At 43.3% G+C, this 16,393-nt stretch overlaps 1 protein-coding gene and 1 non-coding gene across 2 annotated transcripts in view; one reads left to right on the top strand and one right to left on the bottom strand.

Annotated features, from left to right (window-relative positions):
- The window catches only part of LOC121568021 (cadherin-23-like), a 188,291-nt gene that overhangs the window by 132,053 nt on the left and 39,845 nt on the right, over positions 1 to 16,393 (top strand). The window contains exons 17-18 of the mRNA XM_045221067.1: positions 2,836 to 3,005; positions 5,491 to 5,628. Coding sequence (XP_045077002.1) covers positions 2,836 to 3,005; positions 5,491 to 5,628 — 308 coding nt within the window. The remainder of the gene's footprint in view (positions 1 to 2,835; positions 3,006 to 5,490; positions 5,629 to 16,393) is intronic.
- trnap-ugg lies at positions 13,323 to 13,399 on the bottom strand. The gene has a single exon. It is a non-coding gene; the product is annotated as a tRNA-Pro (tRNA).

The raw sequence follows: 16,393 nt of genomic DNA, 5'->3' as shown, positions 1-16,393 counted from the left end.
TTGCAATATTTACCTGGAGCTAACCCTGCAGATAGCACTACTGGGTGATCTGAAAAGTCATAGTCAATCGATCAATAACATAATAATATTATTAGCAAAAAAAAATATTTTCAATTCACAATCTGTAGAAACAATGAGAATAGAAAGGTTCAGAACTTTTGTAAGACATCACAGTACAGTTGAAATATACAGTATTTGGTTAACTATTTAACTAACTATTTAGCAGTCTTATGGCTTGGGGGTAGAAGCTGTTCAGGGTCCTGTTGGTTCCAGACATGGTGTATTGGTACCGCTTGCTGTGCGATAGCAGAGAGAACAGTCTATGACAGGGTTCTCCAACCCTGTTCCTGGAGAGCTACCCTCCTGTAGCTTTCTGCTCCAACTCCAGTTGTAACTAACCTGATTCATCTTATCAACCAGATAATTATTAGAATTAGGTACGCTAGATTAGGATTGGAGTGAAAACCTACAGGACGGTAGCTCTCCAGGAACAGGGTTGGACACCCCTGGTCTATGACTTGGGTGACTGGAGTCTTTGACAATTTTTAGGACCTTTCTCTGACACTGCCTGGTATAGAGGTCCTGGATGGCAGGGAACTTGGCCCAAGTGATGTACTGGGCCGTATGCACTACCCTCTGTAGCGCCTTGCGGTCGGATGCCAAGCAGTTGCCATACCAAGCGGTGATGCAGCCAGTCAAGATGCTCTCAATGGTGCAGCTGTATACCTTTTTGAGGATCTGAGGGCCCATGTCAAATCTTTTCAGCCTCCTGAGGGGGAATATTGTTTGTTGTGCCATCTTCATGACTGTGTTGGTGTGTTTGGACCATGATAGGTCCTTAGTGATGTGGACACCGAGGAATTTGAAGCTCTCGATCCGCTCCACTTCAGCCCCGTCGATGTGAATCGGGGTGTGCTCGGCCCTCCGTGTCCGTTGTCTTGCTGAAATTGAGGGAGAGGTTGTTGTCCTGGCACCACACTGCCAGGTCTCTGACCTCCTCCCTATAGGCTGTCAAATCGTCGCCAGTGATCAGGCCTACCTACGTCGTGTCATCTGCAAATGATGGTATTGGAGTCATACGCGGCGACGCAGTCATGGGTGAACAGGGAGTACAGGAGGGGAGCGTGCACCCCTGAGGGTCCCCTGTGTTGAGGGTCAGCGTGGCGGATGTGTTGTTGCCGATCCAGTTGCAGAGGGAGGTGTTCAGTCCCAGGGTCCTTAGCTTAGTGATGAGCTTGGAGGGCACTATGGTGTTGAATGCTGAGCTGTAGTCAATGAACAGCATTCTCACGTAGGTGTTTCTTTTGTCCAAGTGGGAAAGGGCAGTGTGGAGTGCAATAGAGATTGCGTCATCAGTGGATCTGTTGGGATGTGAGGGCTACGGGGCGATAGTCATTTAGACGGGTTACCTAGGCTTTCTTGGGCACAGGGATTATGGTAGTCTGCTTGAAACATGTACAGTAGGTATTACAGACTGGGTCAGGGATAGGTTGAAAATGTCAGTTGGTCAACGCATGCTCCGAGTACGTATCCTGGTAATCCGTCTGGCCCTGCGGCCTTGTGAATGTTAAGCTGTTTAAAGGTCTTACTCACATCAGCTACGGAGAGCTTGATTACACAGTCGTCCAGAACAGCAGGTGATCTCACACATGGTTTAGTGTTGCTTGACTCAAAGCGAGCATAGAAGGTATTTAGCTCGTCTGGTAGACTCGTGTCACTGGGCAGCTCGCGGCTGGGTTTCCCTTTGTAATCCGCGATAGTTTGCAAGCCCTGCCACAACCGACGAGCATCAGAGCCGGTGTAGTAGGATTCGATCTTAGTCCTGTATTGACAATTTGCCTGTTTGATGGTTCATCTGAGGGCATAGCAGGATTTTTTTATAAGCATCCGGGTTAGTGTCCTGTTCCTTGAAAGTGTCAGCTCTAGCCTTTAGCTCAATGCGGATGTTGCCTGTAGTTGCACATTTAACATGCTGGTAGAAATTAGGTAAGACGGATTTCAGTTTTCTTGCATTAAAATCACCAGCCACTAGGAGCGCCGCCTCTGGATGAGCATTTTCTTGTTTGCTTATGGCCCTATACAGCTCGTTGAGTGCGGCCTTAGTGCCAGCATCGTTGTTTTGGTGGTAAATAGACCCCCACGAAAAATATAGATGAAAACTCTCTTCGTAAATGGTATGGTCTACAGCTTATCATGAGGTATTCTAACTCAGGCTAGCAGAACCTTGAGACTTCCATGATATTAGAGATTGCACACCAGTTGTTAACAAAGAGACACACACTACTCCCTTGAGCTTACCCGACGCTGCTGTTCCGTCCTGCTGATGTATAGAAAAACCAGCTAGTTGTATATTATCCATGTCCTTGTTCAGCCAACATAGGATATTGCAGTTCTTCAGGTCCCGTTGACAGGAAAGTCTTGAACGGAGCTTGTCCAGTTTCTCCAGTAACTGTAACTTCGCTAATAGAACAGAGGATAGAGGTGGTTTATTTACTCAGCGCTTTGATTCATCATAGAATTCTGAAAATGAATAGCTGGGTATTGAAGCTCATTTTTGAAAAATCAACCAAACATTCTAAATGCAAACATTCTGCAAACTTTGCATCGGTCATTCAGAATTGACATGACAATGAAACAGAATGAAATTATTGGATGTAGCATACTGTGCATCATGTAAAATCAGTTTTACATTGAACCCAGAGTTGAAACAAACAACCCCCCACACACACACACACACACACAACAATGTAGTGAGCCTTTATAAGCAAACATCATTAATATAATTAGTATATTTATGATGAGAAATGTTCTGGTAAACATTGTGTTGTTGTGCAGGTAAGATTGTAGCCAACCGGACGGTGGACTTTGAGCAGGTGCAGTGGCTGAACTTCACAGTGAGAGCCCAGGACCACGGCAGTCCACCCAGAGTGGCAGAGCTTCCTGTCTACCTGCGTATTGTAGATGTCAATGATAACAACCCCATCTTTACACAACCCTCTTACCAGGTACCAAAAATATTGATTCATAATATACAGCGGGGAGAACAAGTATTTGATACACTGCCGATTTTGCAGGTTTTCCTACTTACAAAGCATGTAGAGGTCTGTAATTTTTATCATAGGTACACTTCAACTGTGAGAGACGGAATCTAAAACAAAAATCCAGAAAATCACATTGTATGATTTTTAAGTAATTAATTTGCATTTTATTGCATGACATACGTATTTGATACATCAGAAAAGCAGAACATAATATTTGGTACAGAAACCTTTGTTTGCAATTACAGAGATCATACGTTTCCTGTAGGTCTTGACCAGGTTTGCACACACTGCAGCAGCGATTTTGGCCCACTCCTCCATACAGACCTTCTCCAGATACTTCAGGTTTCGGGACTTTCAGCTCCCTCCAAAGATGTTCTATTGGGTTCAGGTCTGGAGACTGGCTAGGCCACTCCAGAACCTTGAGATGCTTCTTACGGAGCCACTCCTTAGTTTCCCTGGCTGTGTGTTTCGGGTCGTTGTCATGCTGGAAGACCCAGCCACGACCCATCTTCAATGCTCTTACTGAGGGTCTCGCGATACATGGCCCCATCCATCCTCCCCTCAATACGGTGCAGTCGTCCTGTCCCCTTTGCAGAAAAGCACCCCCGAAGAATGATGTTTCCACCTCCATACTTCACGGTTGGGATGGTGTTCTTGGGGTTGTACTCATCCTTCTTCTTCCTCCAAACACGGCGAGTGGAGTTTAGACCAAAAAGCTCTATTTTTGTCTCATCAGACCACATAACCTTCTCCCATTCTTCCTCTTGATCATCCAGATGGTCATTGGCAAACTTCAGACGGGCCTGGACATGCGCTGGCTTGAGCAGGGGGACCTTGCGTGCGCTGCAGGATTTAAATCCATGACGGTGTAGTGTGTTACTAATGGTTTTCTTTGAGACTGTGGTCCCAGCTCTCTTCAGGTCATTGACCAGGTCCTGCCGTGTAGCTCTGGGCTGATCCCTCACCTTCCTCATGATCATTGATGCCCCACGAGGTGAGATCTTGCATGGAGCCCCAGACCGAGGGTGATTGACCGTCATCTTGAACTTCTTCCATTTTCTAATAATTGCGCCAACAGTTGTTGCCTTCTCACCAAGCTGCTTGCCTATTGTCCTGTAGCCCATCCCAGCCTTGTGCAGGTCTACAATTTTATCCCTGATGTCCTTACACAGCTCTCTGGTCTTGGCCATTGTGGAGAGGTTGGAGTCTGTTTGATTGCGTGTGTGGACAGGTGTATTTTATACAGGTAACGAGTTCAAACAGGTGCAGTTAATACAGGTAATGAGTGGAGAACAGGAGGGCTTCTTAAAGAAAAACTAACAGGTCTGTGAGAGCCGGAATTCTTACTGGTTGGTAGGTGATCAAATACTTATGTCATGCAATAAAATGCAAATTAATTACTTAAAAATCATACAATGTGATTTTCTGGATTTTTGTTTTAGATTCCGTCTCTCACAGTTGAAGTGTACCTATGATAAAAATTATAGACCTCTACATGCTTTGTAAGTAGGAAAACCTGCAAAATCGGCAGTGTATCAAATACTTGTTCTCCCCACTGTACACTGCAAAATGTTTCACCCTTAGTAGTACTCACTTGATATCATTTCTATTGTGATGGTCTGAGTTTGAGCACTCGTCTTGTTTTTGTTGTTGCCACTGTTTACTGTGACTGCCACCCCTTCCCCTTTCTTGTCTCCTTTTTTGTTGTTGCAAAGTGCATTGTAGCATGTATTTTTGAAATGAATGTTGATTTGATTTGATTAGTCAATACATCAAAGTGACATTTGTATTTCTATTTGTATTTATTATGGATCCCCATTAGCTGCTGCCAAGGCAGCAGCTAATCTTCCTGGGGTCTAGCAAAATTAAGGCAGTTATGCCCTCAGGCCCCTACTCTACTACCACATATCTACAACACAAAATCCATGTGTATAGTGCGTATGTTATCGTGTTTGCATGCATGTGTTTGTGCCTATGTTTGTGTTGCTTCACAGCCCCCGCTGTTCCATAAGATGTATTCTTATCAGTTTTTTAAATCAAATTTTACTGCTTGCATTAGTTACTTGATGTGGAATAGAGTTCCATGTAGTCATGCCTCTATGTAGTACTGTGCGCCTCCCATAGTCTGTTCTGGACTTGGGGACTGTGAAGAGACCTCTGGTGGCATGTCTTGTGGGGTATGCATGGGTGTCCGAGCTGTGTGCCAGTAGTTCAAACAGACGGTGCATTCAACATGTCAATACTTCTCACAAATACAAGTAGTGATGAAGTCAATCTCTCCTCCACTTTGAGCCAGGAGAGATTGACATGCGTATTATTAATGTTAGCTCTCTGTGTACATCCAAGGGTAAGCCGTGCTGCCCTGTTCTGAGCCAATTACATCAAGGTGTTCTGTGTGAGTGTGTCTGTGTGTATGCTGATGTTGTTGTGTCTCTTTGTCCCTTTGCAGAAGCCAGTGTTTGAGGATGTTGACTTGGGCACGGTCTTATTGAGAGTCAGTGCCACAGATGCAGACTCTGGCCTCTTCTCTGTCATCGAATACGGCCTAGTAGATGGAGAGGGCAAGTTTGGCATCACTCCCTCCACTGTGAGTTCTACAACACACACACACACACACACACACTTTGTAGTGCTTGAAGTGGACTTCACGTTTTTACTTCACGTATCACTGCACTTCACAAATTGGTGCTGGCACTCATTTTGGGGTGCTGGTACTGTTTATATTCAGGAGCCCGGAACTTTTAAGCCAATATTCTATAAGAAGTACCGGTACTCAAGCAGTAGAAAATGATTTATGCACCTGTCCAATCCAAGCACTGCACGTACGCACAAACACACATACATACACACAAACACACACACAGAGACACACACATATACACACACACAAAACTCTCTCTCATCTCTTTCATTTTCACTTTCTCTTGTACTCTTTCTCTTTCAAAGAAAATGAACTAACTCATCTATGTTGACTGATTACACAACAAATGAAGGAGGAGTTCAGAAGGTAAAAAATAACAGTTTGTCTGCACACACTGAAGATGAACCCTCCAGTCATTGGGAGGTCAGAAATAATAATAACGGAGTGGCTATGGATACCAGCGGAGGCTTGTGACTTGAAAAATTGAGGAGGATGGGAGACCCATGGTATAAGCACAGAGTGCACGAAGACGACAAAACGTGTTTAAAAAATCGTCAAAGACTAATTATTTTAACCTAAAGTATTTAATAAAGACATTTATAGTACAATATTATGGGGAATGGGAATGAGAGGGCGACTTACACAGTGTTGGGAAGGGATCAGTGATTGAATGAGGGTATGAGGCATGAGTTGAGGTGTTCATAGGCTTGACTTCAGTGCAGGACAGGGGTTGAGGTGTTCATAGGCTTCAGTGCAGGACAGGCTCATCATGGATTGATGGTGTGGGAGAAGAGCTCAACCCTTCTACTGAGGGCAGGACAGGATTTGACTGGGAAGACAAAAAACAATAACACAAAACACAACACAGTTTGAAAAAAGAGCTAAGAATGAGTTAGTCCAAGCAAGGAGTAAAAACATTGATGTTTAATAATGTGATTGTGTTTGTGTGTCTGATTGACTCTACAGACAGTAATGAGAGAAAATTGATAGGGGTATTCAGTGCTTGGAGAATAAACATTCAATGTGCCAGTGGATGAGCGGGCACATGAGACGTGGCTTCAGTTCATGTCAGGAGAGCGTTAACAATGGGAGTGGAGTGGAGTGGTCATCACCTCTTAATCAGGGAACATGAGGGGACTTAGCTGTAAATACAAATAGCAGATACATACCATTACAGGTGCTTAATCGTAGGTTTGGGCAACGAGTTTCTCCATGAAATTAAATTCAGACATCTTAGAATTGACAAAGTCAAACAGACTGCACATCTCGCCCACTTGACACATCAAGTAGCTCAAGAAACGTTCCTGAATAAAGCCCTGATCATCCACATACCTGATGATAACTGACAACTGCATGCAGACTGGTGGCACCATATGTCCCAGAGTGGTGGGGCAATTTTTTCCCACTGGGGCCTGGAGTTTTTCCTTATCTGTTAACCTAACCAGGACAACTCTGGACCATATAAGGTATGACAGTGATTAATCAGTTGTAAAAAGGTGTTTTGATCAGATGGACAGGGTGCATAGGCTGTATGCAGCTGCTATTATTAGTAGCCTACAGTTGATCAGACTGAAAAATCGTCTCGTTTTCATCCCATACAGCATGTCAGATCTCTAATGTTTAGGTGTAGCCTAGGCTGCTGCAACATTTATGTAATGAGTTTTTGCTTGTGTCTGTCCAGAGTGATTATGTGTTATCACCTTTGCTAAATAAATACAGAAGGAAAGTGGAAAGCCTACTGCATGAAAAAATGCACTGCGTCAACGTCTATCTTTAATCTCACTTTTAATGAATGATGTGATGGAAGCTATCAAATAATTCTGAATTGATTTCGACATCCCAGAAAAGACAGTCGAAAGTTCCATATGTTCAGCAAGTAAAGCATCGTAACGTGCTATTACCTCTGCAAGCTACTTGTAGTTGCCCTTGTTAGCAGAACTTTCCCTATCTTAGTGTCCTCTGAAAGCCAATTCTTGCATGCCCAAAAATGCAGTGGTGTCGATAAGCCGCTTGCGAACATCCCTGTTTCTTCTTACTTTCTCGCTGTGTTGCGCAGTTTCAATACACAGACCTTCCTCCATTACATGATCGATGCGGCTTTTTCCCAAAAGCTTGAATCTGATGTGGGCATTTATATGCTCCCTGCTTTTGTTATGCCATTTGCTGAATGATCAATGTTCTTCAAGTCACTGTACCCCAGTTTAGCACAAGTCTCAGACTTTCCATAAAGCAGGCAAGGCCAGCAATACAGGCGGCTTGATGAAAGGCTCCCTGTTAACCACCTATACTTTCGAGATCAATTGGTATTGAACGCTCTCACCTTTTCATCCTTCTTCATGAAACTGATCTAAGGCAGAGGTCGACCCTTGGTTTTAATTTGCACCTTTTCCGTGTACCCCAGAGAATGAAAGGGGTTCTTCAACAAAAAGTCCACAACATTTTCGGTAATGTTCCCCATTCTGCCATTCTGGCGGCGAAAACTGCATGTTAGCAAGGCACAACCCCAACACAACACACTAGGTTCATTATCTGATCCTAAACCTATGATTGGATGGACAACATGTCAGTTCATACTGCAAAAGCTTTGACTAGTTGAAAGTCGTCCTCCGGAAGTGGTCATAATTACCATGTAGGTCTATGGAAGAGGGTGAGGCATACGAGCCTCCTAGGTTTTGTATTGAAGTCAATGTAGCCAGAGGAAAACGGAAGATAGCTGTCCTCCGGCTACACCATGGTGCTACCCCAGAGAGTGCTGTTGAAGTTACTATAGACCGTCATTGCAAAACAGTGTGTTTTAATCAATTATTTGGTGACATATTAATATATTTAGTATAGTTTTAACTTAAAAGGATAACTTTTTTAATATTTCACTATTTTTATTTTTATGAAATTTCCCTGAGGAGGATGTTCCTCCTCTGAGGAGCCTCCACTGACGGATACAGAGTTTCTGTATCCCAATTTGCCCAGGCTGAATATACAGATATTTCTGCGCAGGATTTATTTTGGGTAGATGAGTGCCGACTCCACTGCCTATATACAGTTGAAGTTGGAAGTTTACATACACCTTAGCCAAATACATTTAAACTCAGTTTTTCACAATTCCTGACATTTAATCCTAGTAAAGATTCCCTGTCTTAGGTTAGTTAGGATCACCACTTTATTTTAAGAATGTGAAATGTCAGAATAATAGTAGAGATAATTATTTATTTCAGCTTTTATTTCTTTCATCACATTCCCAGTGGGTCAGAAGTTTACATACACTCAATTAGTATTTGGTAGCATTGCCTTTAAATTGTTTAACTTGGGTCAAATGTTTCGGGTAGCCTTCCACAAGCTTCCCACAATAAGTTGGGTGAATTTTGGCCCATTCCTCCTGACAGAGCTGGTGTAATTGAGTCAGGTTTATAGGCCTCCTTGCTCGCACACGCTTTTTCAGTTCTGCCCCCACATTTTCTATAGTATTGAGGTCAGGGCTTTGTGATGGCCACTCCAATACCATGACTTTGTTGTCCTTAAGCCATTTTGCCACAACTTTGGAAGTATGCTTGGGGTCATTGTCCATTTGGAAGACCCATTTACGACCAAGCTTTAACTTCCTGAGATGTTGCTTCAATATATCGACATAATTTTCCTTCCTCATGATGCCATCTATTTTGTGAAGTGCACCAGTCCCTCCTGCAGCAAAGCACACCCACAGCATGATGCTGCCACCTCCGTGCTTCAAGGTTGTGATGGTGTTTTTCGGTTTGCAAGCGTCCACCTTTTTCCTCCAAATATACAAATATAACGATGGTCATTATGGCCAAACAGTTCTATTTTTGTTTAATCAGACCAGAGGACATTTCTCCAAAAAGTACGATCTTTGTCCCCATGTGCAGTTGCAAACCGTAGTCTGGCTTTCTTATGGCGGTTTTGGAGAAGTGGCTTCTTTCTTGCTGAGCAGCCTTTCAGGTTATGTCGATATAGGACTCGTTTTACTGTGGATATAGATACTTTTGTACCTGTTTCCTCCAGCATCTTCACAAGGTGCTGTTGTTCTGGGATTGATTCACACTTTTCGCACCAAAGTACATTCATCTCTAGGAGACAGAACTCGTCTCCTTCCTGAGCGGTATGACGGCTGCATGGTCCCATGGTGTTTATACTTGCGTACTATTTTTTGTACAGATGAACGTGGTACCTTCAGGCGTTTGGAAATTGCTCCCAAGGATGAACCAGACTTGTGGAGGTCTACAATTCTTTTTTTGAGGTCTTGGCTGATTTCTTTTGATTTTCCCATGATGTCAAGCAAAGAGGCACTGAAGGTAGGCCTTGAAATACATCCACAGGTACACCTCCAATTGACTCAAATTATATAAATTAGCCTATCAGAAGCTTCTAAAGCCATGACATCTTTTTCTGGAATTTCCCAAGCTGTTTAAAGGCACAGTCAACTTAGTGTATGTAAACTTCTGCCCCACTGGAATTGTGATACAGTGAATTATAAGTGAAATAATCTGTCTGTAAACAATTGTTGGAAAAATTATTTGTGTCATGCACAAAGTAGATGTCCTAACCGACTTGCCAAAACTATAGTTTGTTAACAAGAAATTTGAAGAGTGGTTGAAAAACTAGCGATGAAGTGTAGGGACTGTATCCTGCTCGTGCAACTGCAATATCCGTTACCACAGACAGACAGAAGGTTGTAGCCTTCATAATATATATGTTTTGGAATGTTCTTTCAAATCGCTGCAAGGTTTTTAATTCAGCTGTTCAGAAATATGAGGCAGAGACATAGGCTACATCATCATTGTTCAGAAGAGGGTGAGTAAAGAGCGAAACGTGAAGGGAGCAGCAGCTACATTAGAAAAACTGATGTGTGTGTAAAATAACAAATGTGCAGAACGGAGGGGGGGGGGTCTCAAAATAATCCTGCAGCAACAGGAAATTTGAATTATTATGTGGATTATAATTAATACATTTTCTTGAGGGCAAATCAAGTCTGACATTTTAAAGTGGAAATTACAAACTTTAGAATCCTTTTCAAACCTCTAATACACTAGAAATACTCAGCAACAAAAGAGTGATCAAATTAAGATCCTACATCTGTAAGTATGCATTGATGGGGAGAACAAGTATTTGATACACTGCCGATTTTGCAGGTTTTCCTACTTACAAAGCATGTAGAGGTCTGTAATTTTTATCATAGGTACACTTCAACTGTGAGAACAAAAATCCAGAAAATCACATTGTATGATTTTTAAGTAATTAATTTGCATTTTATTGCATGACATAAGTATTTGATCACCTACCAACCAGTAAGAATTCCGGCTCTCACAGACCTGTTAGTTTTCCTTTAAGAAGCCCTCCTGTTCTCCACTCATTACCTGTATTAACTGCACCTGTTTGAACTCGTTACCTGTATAAAATACACCTGTCCACACACTCAATCAAACAGACTCCAACCTCTCCACAATGGCCAAGACCAGAGAGCTGTGTAAGGACATCAGGGATAAAATTGTAGACCTGCACAAGGCTGGGATGGGCTACAGGACAATAGGCAAGCAGCTTGGTGAGAAGGCAACAACTGTTGGCACAATTATTAGAAAATGGAAGAAGTTCAAGATGACAGTCAATCACCCTCGGTCTGGGGCTCCATGCAAGATCTCACCTCGTGGGGCATCAATGATCATGAGGAAGGTGAGGGATCAGCCCAGAACTACATGGCAGGACCTGGTCAATGACCTGAAGAGAGCTGGGACCACAGTCTCAAAGAAAAGCATTAGTAACACACTTTGCCGTCATGGATTAAAATCCTGCAGCGCACGCAAGGTCCCCCTGCTCAAGCCAGCGCATGTCCAGGCCCGTCTGAAGTTTGCCAATGACCATCTGGATGATCCAGAGGAGGAATGGGAGAAGGTAATGTGATCTGATGAGACAAAAATAGAGCTTTTTGGTCTAAACTCCACTCGCCTGGGTTTGGAGGAAGAAGAAGGATGAGTACAACCCCAAGAACACCATCTCAACGTGAAGCATGGAGGTGGAAACATCATTCTTTGGGGATGCTTTTCTGCAAAGGGGACAGGACGACTGCTCCGTATTGAGGGGAGGATGGATGGGGCCATGTATCGTGAGATCTTGGCCAACAACCTCTTTCCCTCAGTAAGAGCATTGAAGATGGGTCGTGGCTGGGTCTTCCAGCATGACAACGACCCGAAACACACAGCCAGGGCAACTGAGGAGTGGCTCCGTAAGAAGCATCTCAAGGTCCTGGAGTGGCCTAGCCAGTCTCCAGACCTGAACCCAATAGAAAATCTTTGGAGGGAGCTGAAAGTCCGTATTGCCCAGCGACAGCCCCGAAACCTGAAGGATCTGGAGAAGGTCTGTATGGAGGAGTGGGCCAAAATCCCTGCTGCAGTGTGTGCAAACCTGGTCAAGGCCTACAGGAAACGTAGGATCTCTGTAATTGCAAACAAAGGTTTCTGTACCAAATATTAAGTTCTGCTTTTCTGATGACCAAGAACTCGATGGTCACTCTGACAGAGCTCCAGAGTTCATCTGTGGAGATGGGAGAACCTTCCAGAAGGACAACCATCTCTGCAGCACTCTACCAATCAGGCCTTTATGGTAGAGTGGCCAGACGGAAGCCACTCCTGAGTAAAAGGCACCTGAAGGACTCCGACCATGAGAAACAAGATTCTCTGGTCTGATGAAACCAAGATTGAACTCTTTGGCCTGAATGCCAAAGAGTTCACATCTGTGTCACATCTGGAGTGAAGTGTCACATCTGGAGGAAACCTGGCGCCATTCTTACGGTGAAGCATGGGGGTGGCAGCATCATGTTGTGAGGGATGTTTTTCAGTGGCAGGGACTGGGAGACTAGTCAGGATTGAGGGAAAGATGAACAGAGCAAAGTACAGAGATATCTTTCATGAAAAACCTGCTCCAGAGCACTCAGGATCTCAGACTGGGGCAAAGGTTCACCTTCCAACATACCCAAGAACACTCCAGGCTGTAATTGCTGCCAAAGGTGCTTCAACAAAGTACTGAGTAAATGGTCTGAATACTTATGTAAATGTGATATTTCCGTTTTTTATTTTGTATACATTTAATAAACATTTCTTAACCTGTTTTTGCTTTGTCATTATGGGGTATAAATTGATGAGGAAAACAAAAATGTAATCAATTTTAGAATAAGGCTGTGACGTAACAAAATGTGGAAAATGTCAAGGGGTCTGAATACTTTCCGAATGTACTGTAGGTAGAGACGGGCTGGTTGTGTGTGTATACAGGTGTGTGTGTGTGGGCAGTAAAAAGTAGGTTCTGGGCTGATCCCTGTAATTATCTAATACACTCGTTCAAACAGGCGTCACTGCGCACTCATGCTTATCAATCTAAGAGAACTGGGGTTCACAAGATAATAAGGATAGGTCTATGAGGCTACTTCATTGGAAGTCTAGTCTACATAAAACACCATGCCATTTTGCACAGATTTGTAAGTTAACCTTTCGTTTCGACATATAGGCTGCTGTTACTCTCTAAAATATGCTATGCACGGTGTTGGCATATGGAGGGGATTGAGGATAACATAAGTGCAGACGCACTTATCCAGAGCGACTTACAGTTAGTGAGTGCATACATTATTTTTTTATTTTTCATACTGGCCCCCCGTGGGAATCGAACCCACAACCCTGGCGTTCCAAACGCCATGCTCTACCAACTGAGCTACATCCCTGCCGGACATTCCCTCCCCTACCCTGGACGACGCTGGGCCAATTGTGCGCCGCCCTATGGGTCTCCCGGTCACGGCCGGCTATGACAGAGCCTGGATTCGAACCAGGATCTCTAGTGGCACAGCTAGCACTGCGATGCAGTGCCTTAGACCACTGCGCCACTCGGGACAGGGTCTGATGCACGCAACTCCATGTCTCTTCGCAGTCTGACAATGCACCATGGCCGTTAAAATTGTATTGCTTTGGGGATACCGTGCGTGTGTGTGACACCTGTTTGATCGAGTGTATTAGACTCCCCCACACCTGCATACACTCACAACCCACCTGTCTCTACCTACGGTGGCTTGCGAAAGTATTCACCCCCCTTGGCATTTTTCCTATTTTGTTGCCTTACAACCTGGAATTAAAATTGATTTTTGGGGGGGTTGTATCATTTGATTTACACAACTTGCCTACCACTTTGAAGATGCAAAATATATTTTTTTGTGAAACAAACAAGAAATAAGACAAAAAAACAGGAAACTTGAGCGTGCATAACTATTCAACCCCCAAAGTCAATACTTTGTAGAGACACCTTTTACAGCAATTACAGCTGCAAGTCTCTTGGGGTATGTCTCTATAAGCATGGCACATCTAGCCACTGGGATTTTTGCCCATTCTTCAAGGCAAAACTGCTCCAGCTCCTTCAAGCAGGATGGGTTCCGCTGGTGTACAGCAATCTTTAAGTCATACCACATATTCTCAATTGGATTGAGGTCCAGGCTTTGACTAGGCCATTCCAAGACATTTAAATGTTTCCCCTTAAACCACTCAAGTGTTGCTTTAGCAGTATGCTTAGGGTCATTGTCCTGCAGGAAGGTGAACCTCCGCCCAGTCTCAAATCTCTGGAAGACTGAAACAGGTGTCCCTCAAGAATTTCCCTGTATTTAGCGCCATCCATCATTCCTTAAATTCTGACTAGTTTCCCAGTCCCTGCCGATGAAAAACATATTTACATTTTAGTCATTTAGCAGACGCTCTTATCCAGAGCGACTTACAGTTAGTGAGTGCATACATTTTTCATACTGGCCCCCCGTGGGAATCGAACCAACAACCCTGGCGTTGCAAGCGCCATGCTCTACCAACTGAGCTACACGGGGTAACATCCCCACAGCATGATGCTGCCACCACCATGCTTCACTGAGGGGATGGTGTTCTCGGGGTGATGAGAGGTGTTAGGTTTGCGCCAGACATAACGTTTTTCTTGATGGTCAAAAAGCTCAATTTTAGTCTCATCTGACCAGAGTACCTTCTTCCATAGGTTTAGGGAGTCTCCCACATGCCTTTTGGCGAACCCCAAACGTGTTTGCTTATTTTTTTCTTTAAGCAATGGCTTTTTTCTGGACACTGTGTGGAGTGTACGGCTTAAAGTGGTCCTATGGACAGATACTCCAATCTCCGCTGTGGAGCTTTGCAGCTCCTTCAGGGTTATCTTTGGTCTCTTTGTTGCCTCTCTGATTAATGCCCTCCTTGCCTGGTCCGTGAGTTTTGGTGGGTGGCCCTCTCTTGGCAGGCTTGTTGTGGTGCCATATTCTTTCAATTTTTTTATAATGGATTTAATGGTGCTCCGTGGGATGTTAAAAGTTTCTGATATTTTTTTATAACCCAACCTTGATCTGTACTTCTCCACAACTTTGTCCATTACCTGTTTGGAGAGCTCCTTGGTCTTCATGGTGCCGCTTGCTTGGTGGTGCCCCTTGCTTAGTGGTGTTGCAGACTCTGGGGCCTTTCAGAACAGGTGTATATATACTGAGATCATGTGACAGATCATGTGACACTTAGATTGCACACAGGTGGACTTTATTTAACTAATTATGTGACTTCTGAAGGTAATTGGATGCACCAGATCTTATTTAGGGGCTTCATAGCATAGGGGGTGAATACATATGCACGCACCACTTTTCCGTTATTTATTTTGTAGATTTGTTTTTAATAAGTTATTTTTTTCATTTCACTTCACCAATTTGGACTATTTTGTGTATGTCCATTACATGAAATCCAAATAAAAATCAATTTAAATTACAGGTTGTAATGCAACAAAATAGGGAAAACGCCAAGGGGGATGAATTATTTTGCAAGGCACTGTATGTACTGTACGTAATCACACAGACTTGGATGAAATATCTTATCTGAGTTGTGTGGTTCCTCCTTCTGAAAATAATCTGTGGCATAACCTCTTCCAGGTCCCAATAGGCCTACTTATAATCATATGGTTATTACATGCTAAAAGATAAAGGATTTCCTTGTTATTAAAACCTCTATGGGATCGGTGTCCCGTATACGGGACGGTTGAGCTAACGTGCGCTAATGTGATTAGCATGACTGTTGTAAGTAACAGCAAACTTTCCAGGACATAGACATGTCTTATATGGGCATAACGCTTACATTCTTGTTAATCTAACTGCACTGTCCAATTTACAGTAGCTATGACAGTGAAACAAGACCATGCTATTGTTTGAGGAGAGTGCACAACAACAAAAAACATATCACGGCAACTGGTTTTATACATTCACCTCTGAAGGTAAATAATGTAATCTTGCACTGATTTGTCATCCTAAGGGTCCCAGAGATAAAATGTACCATAGTTTTGTTTAATAAAATCAATTTTTATATTCAAATGTAGGAACTGGGTTCTACAGTTTGAACCCCTGCTGTCTCTGGCTCAACACCCACCCCGCCCAGCCATCTAGATGTGTGAAAGTTAGTGTATAAGCTAATGATCCATCATGTATGACATTCCTGGGAGTGTGTAAACTTACATTTTGTATTACCATATCATTTTTGTATGTTCTCTATAGTTATGTACTTGAAAATGTATCAATTGACCAATTCAGCACATTTGGGCAGACTTGATACAAAAGAGTCCAGTATTGCAATGCTTCACTGGATCAATCTGAAAGTTTGCACACACACTGCTGCCATCTAGTGGCCAAAATTGAGCCTAAACTGCAATATTATAT

This window comes from Coregonus clupeaformis, chromosome 1, assembly GCF_020615455.1.
Source record: "Coregonus clupeaformis isolate EN_2021a chromosome 1, ASM2061545v1, whole genome shotgun sequence".
In the NCBI taxonomy this organism is placed as follows: Eukaryota; Metazoa; Chordata; class Actinopteri; order Salmoniformes; family Salmonidae; genus Coregonus; species Coregonus clupeaformis.
Note: the sequence above shows the minus strand (reverse complement) of the source record. Positions and strands in the feature narration are given on the sequence as shown.